This window comes from Prionailurus bengalensis, chromosome C1, assembly GCF_016509475.1.
Source record: "Prionailurus bengalensis isolate Pbe53 chromosome C1, Fcat_Pben_1.1_paternal_pri, whole genome shotgun sequence".
Classification (NCBI taxonomy): domain Eukaryota; kingdom Metazoa; phylum Chordata; class Mammalia; order Carnivora; family Felidae; genus Prionailurus; species Prionailurus bengalensis.
This window is the reverse complement of record NC_057345.1, coordinates 80,859,519-80,873,063: the sequence shown is the minus strand read 5'-3', so window position 1 is coordinate 80,873,063 and position 13,545 is coordinate 80,859,519. Positions and strand designations below refer to the sequence as shown.

Genomic DNA, 13,545 nt, shown 5'->3' with positions numbered 1-13,545 from the left:
TTCTAGTACTAAACAGTCTTTTTTTAAACAATTTTTTAACGTTTATTTATTTTTGAGAAAGAGACAGAGTGCGAGCAGGGGAGGGGCAGAGAGAGAGGGAGAAACAGAATCCAAAGCAGGCTCCAGGCTCTGAGCTGCCAGCACAGACCCCGATGCAGGGCTCGAATTCACAAGCTGTGAGATCATGACCTGAGCCAAAGTTGGACGCTTAACCGACTGAGCCACCCAGGCATGCCCCTACTAAATAGTCTTAATACCAATAAATCTGAATTGTTTTTAGAGCAAATGTTTTCTGAACTTTCAATTAGTATTTCTGAAAAATAAGGTCAGATGTAAATCTAATGTCATTTTGTTTTTCCCCAAACACAATTCTCCCTAAGACATTAATTTTGTCAACAAGGTTTGTTAAGATGGTGCTTTTCAGGGGCGCCTGGGTGGCGCAGTCGGTTAAGCGTCCGACTTCAGCCAGGTCACGATCTCGCGGTCCGGGAGTTCGAGCCCCGCGTCAGGCTCTGGGCTGACGGCTCAGAGCCCTGGAGCCTGCTTCCGATTCTGTGTCTCCCTCTCTCTCTGCCCCTCCCCTGTTCATGCTCTGTCTCTCTCTGTCCCAAAAATAAATAAACATTGAAAAAAAAAAAGATGGTGCTTTTCAGGCATTTCATAACCCTGTGCTGGTAAAGAATGACCCATCCCAGCCCTGAGAGTGACAGAGAAGCATGTGAAGTGTGGGTCACCCCTGATGTGTGTGGTTGACCAGTTGCCCTCTGAGGACTTGATTAGCTGGGGTAGGGGGTGTGACTGGGCCCCAGACCGTGGTTTCTTCCCCACTTCTCCTTTTCCTCTCTCACCAGCAAAACCACTCAGATTTGCAGGAAGTAATTCATAGAGCTGACTGTACATTTCGATGACGCTGTTGGAATTCAACCGAGCAACTCAGTGATGTGCACGGGCACCCACGTGGGAGGTGAGGACTAGAACTTAATTGATGGAAAACCCCAAGCCTTTTAGATTTTAAATACATGGGGACTCAAAATACAATATTATGTGGAACCCCAAAGGGAAAAAGATACGCTTGCTTGTTATCTTCTGTCGTTTTTCACTGCTCTTAAAAGCTCATACCTCGGGACACAAACCTTCTTGATATTCAGCCACTACTCTAAAAGGGTATGTTTCTCCTCATGTGATTGACAGAGGGAGAAGAAACAATTGGTTTAGTCAATAGAGGTATTTAGAAAATGTTTTTTGGCCCTGTGGCCACACTTCTCATGATTTCAAGCTTTCACTCTTGGCACTGCTCTTCCATGATAAATATGATAATTTCCATCTTAGAACAAACTCTTGCTTTGTAGGAAAAGGAAACGGAGCCCTCAAGGCGATTTCTCTCTCCCTCTGTTGAGAAAGGTCAAGCAACAGGTTTGTCTTTCCATGGAAAGGTCTGCATTTGGGGGGTGAAAGGCCTAGGACAGGTGTGGCAGAAAAATGGGGACCCTAGGACACATGCTATGGGGCTCCCCGTACCCCCACCTTGGTGTGCGCCCAAGGAGGCCATCTGCCAGGTAAAATAACAGCAATGAAGCCTTGACGGTTGGTTTTGGATTACAGAAAGATACGGACCCTGTTTGGGTTTGCAGGCCAGCTCCACCTGCTGCTTATGCCACTTTACGCTGCTCCTGCGTGAGTTTTTTCTACCATAAAACAGGGATGAAGACAAGGCCTACAGCACAGTGGTTTGAGGAGGTCCAGGTCAATGAATATGTCAAGAGCTTAGAAAGTACCTGGCAAGTATCAAAAGCTCAATAAATGCTCTCTATTATCAGCAGCGATATCAAGATACAAGCTTCCCATAGAATTACAGCCGCCATCCCATTGATAGGAAGAATTTATCTACCTCTGGTTAAGTTACAGCCTGAAAAATTCCATTCTCTTCCAGTTCCCTCTGCAGGCACACTTACAAATTGTGTTCCCTAGAACAATCTTCTCAGAAGACAAATACCACATGACCTCACTTATGTGTGGAATCTAAAATAGTCAATTTCACAGGAGCAGAGAGTAGAAAGGTGTTGGCTGGGGCCTGGGGGAGGGGAAATGGCAAAATGATGGTCAAAATGTACAAAGTTAAACCCCTCTCTTCAAGCGTTAAATAATTTTCCTTTAACCTACTAAGCCACTGTAGTTTACTTTTTTGGCTTTAGTTATGTTTCACTGAGAGATGTTTATGATATCTAACAAAACTCAGAATTTAAAAAATAAGATACAGAAAAATGCAATGGGACTCTCCTCTGCAAATAATTCTCTCCTCTTCCAGTTACTTGTAACACAAAGTATTTATTTTAGACGCCAGGAGAATGGTTAATTATACTCTTTCCTCCTATGTAGCTAAAATCGACTGGAGTTTTATTTTTTATTTTTTAGCACCTGTTAGATCAGCATTTTTCAAGCTATACTCACAACCCATTAGGAGATGGTGAAATAGGGGCGCCTGGGTGGCTCAGTCGGTTAGGCGGCCGACTTCGGCTCAGGTCATGATGTCGCGGTCTGTGAGTTCGAGCCCCGCATCGGGCTCTGTGCTGACAGCTCAGAGCCTGGAGCCTGTTTCAGATTCTGTGTCTCCCTCTCTCTGACCCTCCCCCGTTCATGCTCTGTCTCTCTCTGTCTCAAAAATAAATAAACGTTAAAAAAAAATTAAAAAAAAAAAAAGAAGATGGTGAAATAAACTGCTGTTTTTAAAAAGTGAAACAGAATTGAAACCTTTAGGACAAATCATTTGCAGTAAGGGGAAATCTTGTTTTGACAGACTTGCATTTCTGTTTTATACTCACAAGGATGCGTGAAGGTGTATGTATAGATGGAATACATTCTTTACTGTGGGTCCCAGCCAAGAGTTTGATAAACACTCTACTGGACGGTTGGCCCAATGCCCTGTTCTACTTCAATTATCATTACTTCTCAGGGATTTTGCACAGAGGTCTCATTCACTGTAAGTATATTTACAACTTTTTTTTTTAATTTTTTTTTTTAACTTTTATTTATTGTTGAGACAGAGAGAGACAGAGCATGAACGGGGGAGGGGCAGAGAGAGAGGGAGACACAGAATCGGAAGCAGGCTCCAGGCTCTGAGCCATCAGCCCAGAGCCTGACGTGGGGCTCGAACTCACGGACCGTGAGATCGTGACCTGAGCCGAAGTCGGACGCTCAACCGACTGAGCCACCCAGGCGCCCCTATATTTACAACTTTTAAAAGCATGGTAATGCAAAACAAACCAAGTCTTCCTTCAGAACATCTCAGCATCCTGACGGTGGCGATGATTAGTAATTGTGTTTTCCCCATTACCTTTCTCGATGGCTCAAATGTGAGCCATTTACCGTGGCAATACAACTACCGTGTCGCCATTACAGCTTTATTCTACAAATACTTGTAAGGTACCTCCTATGTGCCAGGTACTACACTAGTTGATAGGAACGGCTGACTCTAAAAGGAGTTCACAAGTGGAATCCTTGAGAAGGACCTGTTTTCTGTCCTCATTGAGCAGGTGCTTTTGGTGGCCACTTGGCCTCGCCCATATAGGTCTGTTTCTTATGGAGACATCTAGAGTTGTAAAAACTAACAATGTCTGGTTGCAATAAAAGAGAAAATACTTTCTACTTTGTAATAAATAGTTGGAGTAGAAAAAACACATACCGACTACTTTATCAAACCACTCAACTGGTGATTTGCATACGAATTCCGCGAGCTCCAGTGTTGTCATTTTCTGACTATGTGTATTTCCAGTGGTGAGTTTTCTCCTTCTGTAGCCTGGTTCCTAATCTACTGTCCATCATGTATAGTGCAGATAGCTCCTCCTTGTTTATCCCTGGCCTTCTGTAGACCGTAGGGCTCTACCAAATATCTCCTTCCTGCTTCCAACAATACGCACAAGAGCAACAGATGCAAGTACTCCATAACTTCTGTTGATGGATAAAGAAAAAATATGGAAGCTTTTTACCTCGGAGGAACGGGCAGCCTGGGACACAATGAGTCTGCATTTGGATTCTGGGTGTAGTTGATGGAATTCAAACTGTAAACACACAGGAAGGACCCTGGAAGCAGAAGACACACAGACTATGCTATCTCCCTCTCATCTTTCTAGGGGAGCCAGTAAGAAAGCTACCATCCTTTTACCAAACCGAGAAGGAGATGGAATCAATCACTCAGGTTTAGAAAACACGTCTATAGATGATCTAAACACAGTAAGAATAAGCATCCAATTCGAGGTCAGATTGAGGCCTCTCTTTCTCTCTCTCCTAAATCTCAACTTAAAACTAAAAGTTATACAATTGGCACAAAAATTATTTGAAGGGTTTTTTTTGGGGGGGGAGGAATGATTTATTGCATAGGCTTGATATTTTTAACCCAGCCTTGCAAATAATTTTTTAAAAATCTGGCACATCATTTCACAGGCAGATAGAATTTGCAGCGGGTTGCCTCGAATTTCTTTTACTTTCCTTTTCTTGTTTAATCCCTGTAACATAAATCTCACGAGCAGGCTCAGGGCAAGGTGCTTCAGTTACGTAAACAATTAGTGCCAAGTATCCTTGGGCCCCAACATTGTAATGAAAGAACATACTTGTCAGCAATTCGCTACAAAGCCGGCAGCTCCTCTCTAGGACTGGATGTGCCCTGTGCACAGAGCTCTCTGACCTCCGTCTGACGCTGCCTTTGGGCCCTAAGCGTCAGTCTACACTATACTCTGTATGCAAGGCCATCCCCTGGCAGTGAGCAGAGAACAGCTAGGGTTTCAGATAAATTCCAGATAAAGCTGAATGAGGCTGTACAAGGCCCAGGAGAAAGCACTGATGGCCTCTCGCACACAAGAAGAGGCTACCACAGGCAATGACAATTTCCGGTTTTGCAGAGAAAGCAGTGCCAGGGGCATCTGTCACCTAGGTCTGCACAGGTTACCCCACTGTGGTTCCCGCCCTCAGGGGGAAGAGCGAGCCCCATCCCCTGGCGCCTACCATTCTTGTCTGCAAAGAGCTGGACCTCTTCCAGGGTATCAAGCTGCTCTTCAGGACAGCTCGACACGCACAGGATGGTGGAACTGAGCCTCACGTCCTTGACTTCCGGGTTGCAGGAATTCATAAAGAATACGTGTCTAGGAAACAGACGAAATGAGAAGATCTTAGAGCGTATCCTCTCACTGGGTTTAATTAGGGGCCTTAAAACCCATGTTATCAAATGTGGGAATAATTAAGGCAAACTTTTATAGCCAAGCACCTCAGAATAATTTACCATGTATTATGCCTACTGGGGGTCATCTATGGAGTTGTGCAGTGGAGGAATCATGCTCAAATAGTAATAAAACTTCCCTTTTCCAGATTCAGCATTTCCTGGGAGAGAACCTAAGGGGTGGCCTGAGGAAGGCGCCGAGGAAGGGAAAGGATTAAACTGCACATGGAATGCTAGATCAGGCCAGTGCGTGAGCTACTAGCCAAGTCCACGGAAGACATATTTGCACCCGAGTGTTCAACTGTACTTCAGAGAATAGCTGACCTCAGGGGAGTGAGCAGAAAGAGGGAGGCCCCGGCTGTGAATGAAAAGCCTGCCCCTCTCCCCCACCTGCCAGTTTGAGAGCCAGGAAAGTCACGAGACCCTTCCCACTCCAACTGTTCCACCAGTGGGTAGATGGGGCCGAGAACAAAGCTGGTTGTTGCTATTAGCGGGGTCGTGAGCCAGGCTGGCACCGGTAGCTCCCAGACCATGCCCAACACCTCCCCAGGCTGTTGAGATCAGAGGGACGCCAGAAGGGGAGCCCCGGAGCCTGCCAGACAGGCAGTCCTGGAGGGACCTGGTGAAGGGGCGCGGGGAGGGGGCAGAACAGAGGGAGGTGGTATGATAGGAGACGGGGGAACAGACTTCCCAAATTTAGGATACACAGTTTAATTTTTTTTGAAATTGTGGTAAAATACACATAAAATTTTACCATACTAACCATTTTAGGTGTAGAGCACAGTGGCATTAAGTACATCCCTACCACTCACCCACGGAACTCCTTATAGCCTTGCAAAACCCAAGCTCTGTACCCACTAAGCAAGCTCTGTGCCAGGCAACCACCATTCTTTGTCTCTGTGCGTTTGACTACTCTAGGGACCTGAGATAGTCAGATCACAAAGTATTTTTCTTTTTGTGACTGGCTTATTTCACTTAGCCTAACATCCTCAAGATTTACTCAAGTTGTACCTCGTGTTAGAATTTCCTTCCTCTTTAAGACCGACTAATATCCCATTATATACACACACAACACTGTGTTTGCTGATGGGACACCTGGTTGCCTCTACCTGTTGGCTCCTGGGAATGCATACTTTACATCTCCAAGAGGATGACTATTTCTCAGCATGCACGCATACATCCGGGCAGCCCCCTTCTTCCTTCTTTTTTAAAGTGATCCCCAAGTGCAGGAGGAAATGTGTCCACGTGATCCACATCCAGCAATGTAGAGCCCCTCTCAGGGGCAACACTGAGTGGTAGAAGGGGCGTGGTCTGAGAACTGTATTTGGTGACTCCAAACTTGTACTCAGGACCTATTCAGACCTGCAACATTCTCTCGTAGGAGGGGCTTTTGATCATCAAGTCTCAAAAATTACTTCAAGGCAGCCTCCATCTTAGAAAAACCATGGCCAAGGCTTTCTTGCCTCTCAGGGGATTCCTACTTCTTCTCTTCCTTTTCTGTTTCTGTGCTGGAGTTGGGGGGTAGTGAGACTACAGTGCCATAGTTGAGACCACAGACTGGGGAGGGAGTGGAACACAAGTTCCCAGAATTCCCAGGTGGGATTCAGGAATTGCCACACAGATAAAATACTGTGGATGAGTACAACTGGTAACATCAATTGGTAATGTGATTCTGATACATTATGGATAACAGTAGTAGCCACTAACAGATTAAGTCTTAGCTCATGCAGTGTCTCAGTGGATCCTTAAAATAACCTTGTGAGACAGGCATAACAACCAGTTGAAAAGATGAAAACCGGGTTCAGAGAAGTTAAGTACTCTGCCCAAGGTCACATGGCTGAAAATTAGCACCGGGTGAATCTGAACAGAGGACCAGCTGATTCGAAAACCTGTGTCTTCACTACCGTACACATGCCTCCTTTTTTATGAGATGGGCTGATTGTTTTAAATGAGAAAACATTTTCCAGGCTCAAAATGGCTAATTTATACCGTTTTGAAATATAGGATAGCCCCTGCAGGTTGGGGATTTACTTGAACACTTACCTTTTCAGGGTCATGTCCTGCCCTGAAAGAGGGGCCCCTTCTACAGGGGAGTTCTTCTTGCCACACACGTTGCCAAAGCTGTCATAGCCAAAGAGGAGTCTTCCCGTGGCTCCCACCACCATCGAGTAGCCCATGATGAACAGCTGGTAAAATTCAAGTGGCACATGAGAGGTTGGCCAACAGGCTGAAAACACGAGCCCCCGCATCCCTCAAGATGTTGATATCAAGTGGAGCCAGGTAGACAATGAATCTCTCCAGCATCACTGTACTTCTCTCCTTTAGCAACAATGTCAACAATTCAAATCAGTCAGGAGGCTGTCACTCTCACCCTTGTTTTAACAGGTTGGTAGGGAGAACATCCTAAAAGGCTGAACGGATCCTTGCCTGTGTTCTTACCTCCGTGTCCTCTGTATCCTTTTCTCCATGAGTCTGTCATTTTTTCTTCTGGGCCTAACTTTACCAGGGCAACTCAAATTTTCTTCCCCCTGGAGGTTCTTGCTTTATCTAAGGCCCCCTCTCCCCTGCCATGCCACATCTTTCCCCAAGCTTCCTTCTATCCCCTTCCCCCAACTCTCTCCCTTCTCTTCCCTTTCCTTGTCCTCCCTACCCCACCCCCGGCAAGTTTCCTTCACTGGTCCTGCCTTCCCTCTTTTCCTCCCTTCCTTCTCCCCACCCCACCCATCCTCTCTCTCTCTTTTTTTTTTGTCTTATCTTTAGGGGACTCTGACCCTCAGGGGCAGAGACAACACAGTTGATGTGTAGCAAGATACTGTTCATAACAAGTGAGAAAATGGTGTTTTGGAATAAGTGCTTAAAATATACAAAATAAAGAATCTCAGGAATTCTGGACAACAACCTCTTGCAACTATAGTCACTTTTTTCCCCAGTATCATCATGAATATGGAATACTTGAAACTTCAGCTCAAACCACTGTCCCATTCATCATATGTAGTGATGGGGCCCTCCACTAAGATTGAGTGTGTACCTCCCCCCATGATGTGATCTTAGTGTTGTAAGTTTCCCAATTTACAGTGCATTGAATAGCATTGAAAAACTAGTGCTGACATGATCGCTCCGGGAGTGAGGATACAGTACATCATTCGATAAAATATGGGGCGCCTGGGTGGCTCAGTCGGTTAAGCGTCCGACTTCGGCTCAGGTCACGATCTCACGGTCCATGAGTTCGAGCCCCACGTCGGGCTCTGGGCTGATGGCTCAGAGCCTGGAGCCCGCTTCCAATTCTGTGTCTCCCTCTCTCTCTGCCCCTCCCCCGTTCATGCTCTGTCTCTCTCTGTCTCAAAAATAAAAATAAATGTTAAAAAAAATTTTTTAAAAAATGTAGCAATGATGCCCTATGTCCTAAAGGTAGACTGTCCCAAAGTCAAATACGTTTCAGATAGTCTGCATTCGTTACTAATTTAGAAATCAAAATAATAGTCTTGAAATGCCCAGTGTGTGCCAGAGACTGTGACCAGGGGATGTAAATATGAACAAAACCAAGTCCCTGCCTTCAAGGAACTCAGCCCAGAAGATGGGCAGGTTCTCTGTCCCTCCCACACCCAGCACCTCCTCAGTCTCACGGTCTGATTCCAGGACGAGAGTATCACCTTTGCTGGGGGACAGCTGGCTCATCCTGTACTTAGAGGCTGTGGGGATGGGAATACTCAGCCCCGGGCTGCAGCTTCTCCTCCCTCTCAGCTTGGAGCGTGGGAAGGTCCTGACTGGGTCTGGACTTGGAGGAAAGGGGCCCTGTGCTGCTGCCCGGCTCACCAGAGAGCTAATAGCAAAGTGGTATTTTCCACTTACCAGCATTCTTTATGTTAATATCTCCCTTGGGAAGCCTGTGGGAGGAGCGGACATTTTGTTTTTGTTGTATTTTAGGGCGGGAGGGATTTGGTGCACACTGAGTCCTTGCCATATTTCTACTTTATACCTTCGAACTTTGTTCTAATTTCAAACACACAATTACAATTCCATATGACGGTGATACAGTAGGTGTGTCTACGAGGTATGGTGAGGCTGTCAAGGAGGTCACCGTCAACTGTGCCAGGGGAGATCCAGAAAATGGAGTCTTAAAAGGGGAATGGAAGCGGGCAGGTGGGGGAGGACACTGGAGAGGTAAGTAGAGGCAGAGACAGTCCAGAATTTGAGACATTCTGTTCTGTGTGTCTTATGCAAATATAAACACAGGCAGGCTACTCTTTCTCTTGGCAGTAGACTGTCTCTGCCTGTAATTCTAGCCCCTTACCCTAAACCTCCTTTGTCTTAACTCGGGCGGGTGGGCAGTACCATCAAAAACCCCATTTAGCATGTTACCTCACTACTGCTCAAGATGTCACAAGATCAGAAAGCTAAACAGCAGAGGCAGAAAAGCCTCCTTGCCCTTTTTTAAGTATCTGTGGTTAAAAAAAAAAAAAGTTGCAGAAGATACGAAAAGCCAGTCAGCTTGAAGGGCTCTCATTATTCAAATGCAATACAGGAAAGAGAATGCTGGCATATTGAAGCCTTCAAATTTATTCTGTAAATGACATGTAATTTGAAAACAGTTCCCAGCTCTGTGCCACCTCTCAGATGGCTCATAATTCTTCAGGCTGTGATGAGGCATCTACAAATCCTTTCCCCAAGCGGCTGTTGGGCTGAGAGTTTGGCAGCGATGTGCTAGGTCTGAACCGTGGAGGGGCTGAGGAAGATCACTGAGGAACATGGACAACCTGAGGCGGAAGCTGCCCGGTGCCTGCAGGACAGCTGCTCCCTGCACCGGAACCCCAGCAGGCCCAGAGAGGAACAGCAGCCGTCTGTGGGGAAGCTAAGAAGGATGCGGTGTATACACATATGCTCTCTCCCGGCTCCTCCCGTAGGAGGGCTCCAAGAGCCATGAAAGGGACAACACACGACATTCAGTTACACCTTTAAGACCCAACCTTCCACTGTGCCTGTAACCATGTCTGTGAGACACCGGTAGGTAAAGTCCGACCAGTGAAAAAATGCTTTTCCAAAGAAAGAGGAACAAACATGGCATTTTAGGGTCTATTCAAATTGAAATCTTTGCAACAAAGGTAATTACTATGGGGTAGCTATTATGCTGCTTTGTAAATTAATCATTAACCGCACAGCAAACAGCGTGCCTCAGTCTAGAATGGATGTTTTCATGAACATGATCTTTAAAGAAGCTGAGAAGGGCTCCTTCTGCTGTTACCCACAATAAAGTATCTAAAATAAGTATCAAAGCATCCAGATTTAGCTGCCAAGAAACCCTCCCAGGACTCATGTGGCACAGCCTGATGAGGTCTACCAGCAATCCTATGTACCTAGAAACTAGAATGGGGAAAAAATTCATCACCTAACTAGAGAGTTTCTATCAAAGGCTCATTTCCTTTGCTAAACACAACATACAGAGAGTGTGTGCGTGACGCTCAGCTGAAGTGAGAGTAATTTCTCTCTAGGATTTTCGCCCGAACGGCAAACAGTTCATGAACATTTTGTTGGGGGGGGCTGTGATGGTAAAAGAACTTCCAGGCAGTGAGCTCAGATAATAAGGGATCACACGCTGGCCAATTAAGTAACAATCCTAAGAAGTGACTCTCATTTCCTAATGGAGTCTTTCATTAGACTGTGGCCTGCAGTAATAAGACAGCCTCTCCAAATTAGCCGGCCTAGGAGATTAAGAGACACCTGATAGGACTTCCCCAGGACCGATGCTTACTGTGTGGTAATGGCAGGTGTCTCTCATTGTAGCACAAACTTTAACCTGGTACCACCTGGATCCCTAGGCTTCCCCAGGGAAGGCACTAGGAATACGATTTACATGTGGGCACAGTTATTTCAGGAAACACACTGTGGTCTCTTCCCTACTAGGCATCTATACTTACCAAACCAGTCCAAAAGAGAAAGAAGAGGAACAGCCATGTTGTATCTGTGCACTTCCTATAAATCTGAGGTCTCCACTCTCTTTTCCGGGGGGTTCTCTCTGCAGAAACCTTCCAGACCAAAAAAAAAAGGGGGGGGGGGGTTGGAGAGTTGAGGAAAAGGGGATAAATAACCATATGGGTCATAACCTGGAAACTGAATCCAAATGTACTGAAGATTGTTCAAAGTAACTTTTCTTCCTTCCTTTCATTTTTTTTTTTTTTAACGTGGCCTCCTGAAACTTTCAACAGAGACTCTGAAACAACCTGCTCTGTGCGGAGCAGAAGTGAAGTCCGCAGTCGCTAACTCCTTACCTGGAGGTGCACCTGTAGGCCGCCCCAAGTTTGTGCTCTGCAGCCAGCCTCTCCCGCGCCTCCGCCTGAGCACACGAGTGGGGTCCTAGATCCTCCCCGCCACGTGTCCCCAGAACAAGGCGAGGGGCGGGCTGGGCTCTATCCCGGTGGATAGGGAAGGCGGAAGCTTCCGGACGGGCAGGTGCTAGGAGTTGCCCGAACCTTCCCCTGGGGCTCCCAGCCTTCCCGCGGGGCCTTTTTGCGCGCGGCGGCTACTCACCAGGTACTCGGCGCCGGGACACTGCATCCTGTGCTGCGGCGCCGGGCCGAAGACTGGGAGCCCACGAAGCGCCCCGCGGCAGAGGAGCCTGCGGCCAGAGGGCCCAGCGGCCGGAAGGGGCGCAGCGCCGCCCCGCGGCCGCCTCCGCGAGCCTCGAGCTTGGCCCTCGGCGTCACCGGAGCGGCTCAGGGCCCGCCCGGGTCAGTCACCTGTTAGCGGGAGGGCCGCCGTGTTCCCAGGCCCTCGGCGTCCACCACCTGCGCGGTGGTGGTTCCCGGGATGCCCATCTCGCCGACCGAAGCGCGGAGTTCGCGGCTGCTCCAGCGCAGGCCCCGGCTCAGCCACGATCCTGCGCGCGTCCTAATTAGCGCGCGTCCTAATTAGCGCCTCTGCGAAGAGTAAGAAGCAGAGTCTCAACAAATCCTTCCCGAGGGGTGGAGTACTGCGTTACGCCCAGCCGACAAGGAAGTAGCACTTACCTGTGTCGGATTCTGTTCTAGCGGCTCGACAAGCATTATAAAATCATCAACAAAGCAGAAATCATTGTTGTCCCTGATCTGCAGTGAGAGAAACCGAGGCACGGGAAAGCAGCGATGGGACATGCTCAGTGAGACACAGCTGTAAGCTGTAGAACTAGGAGTTGATCCCAAGCCCTCAGGCAGGCGCTTTCAAGTGGTTCTCTGCAAACACTACGTGAGAGATGGGAAGAGCGAATATGAATCAGGAAAAAAAAAAAAAAAACCAACACCCCATGAATCTAAATCAGAGAAATATGAAGCATGAAAAATATAATAATTGGAATGACTGTTTATTGATGCTATTTATTAATAATAATGTGGGATAAATCTAGTAGAATCAATGCGGCTGAAGAGGAATTAGTGATTAGAAGAGCGGTTTCAGCAACTCCCCAGCGGAAGCAGGAAGGCATTAAAAAAAGGAAATAAGGCAGCTTATTTTAAAATTTCCTAAGGAGTATCAGGTATAGATCTAGGACAGGAAAAGGAATGTTATAAAAAAGGAGAGGAGGAAATATTTGAAGACCTAATGGAGCTAAATTCCAAGGTTGAAAGAAAGAAAGAAACCTCAGACTGCAAGGGTGCATCTCAAGCCGTATAGAAATATTTCAAATATTTTTATCATTTGTTTTAGGAATTTCCTAAAAATCCATTTATTGGAGCCATGGACCAACTGCCCAACTAGTTCTTGTCAGAATAACAGCTCTTCCTGTGACCCACAGATCAGTCAACAGAGTTATCACACAACTGTACCCTTCAAGACTCACTTCAAACCCTCCCCTTCCCATGTCCATGTCAACTATGACATGACAAAGTTGTCCAATCTAATAGGCCTGTCTGCACTGAAGGACGCATCTTAATCAGACCCTGAAAAACCTATGAATACCCCCATCCTTGAAACACATCAAATGTGTTTGTATTAATACATTTATAATAATACTAAATAAAAATAAAGCCTCATTGGTTGCCTTTAGCAGTTTCTAGGGGTCAGGGGTGCCTGGCTGGCTCAGTCAGTTAAGTGTCCAACTCTTGATTTTGGCTTAGGTCATGATCTCACAGTTCATGGGTTCTAGTCCCGCGTTGGGCTCTGCACTGACAGTACGGAGCCTACTTGGGATTCTCTCTCTCCCTCTCCCTCTCTGCCCCTCTCCTGTTCATGTGCTCTCTCTCTCTTAAAATTTCTAGGGGTCAGACTCATTATTTTGAAAACTGGTTAAGGAAAGGGGAGGAATCAAGCACGTATCCCGCCTCTCCTATATGAACTGTGCTGTGGGGTAATCACATAATTGACGGAGATTTCTC

At 46.7% G+C, this 13,545-nt stretch overlaps 1 protein-coding gene across 3 annotated transcripts in view; it reads right to left on the bottom strand.

Moving 5' to 3' along the window:
• The window catches only part of SLC44A3 (solute carrier family 44 member 3), a 110,718-nt gene extending 97,457 nt beyond the window's left edge, over positions 1 to 13,261 (bottom strand). For all 3 annotated transcript variants that reach the window (XR_006296665.1, XR_006296666.1, XM_043575624.1), the window contains exons 1-5: positions 11,729 to 13,261; positions 11,119 to 11,226; positions 7,250 to 7,392; positions 4,996 to 5,132; positions 3,984 to 4,077 (exon numbers count right to left, since the gene is read on the bottom strand). Coding sequence is in view for 1 of the 3 variants with exons in the window: in XM_043575624.1 (XP_043431559.1) it covers positions 3,984 to 4,077; positions 4,996 to 5,132; positions 7,250 to 7,392; positions 11,119 to 11,226; positions 11,729 to 11,755 (509 nt within the window). In the remaining 2 variants the exon portion in view is untranslated. The remainder of the gene's footprint in view (positions 1 to 3,983; positions 4,078 to 4,995; positions 5,133 to 7,249; positions 7,393 to 11,118; positions 11,227 to 11,728) is intronic.
• Positions 13,262 to 13,545: the final 284 nt, after the last annotated feature.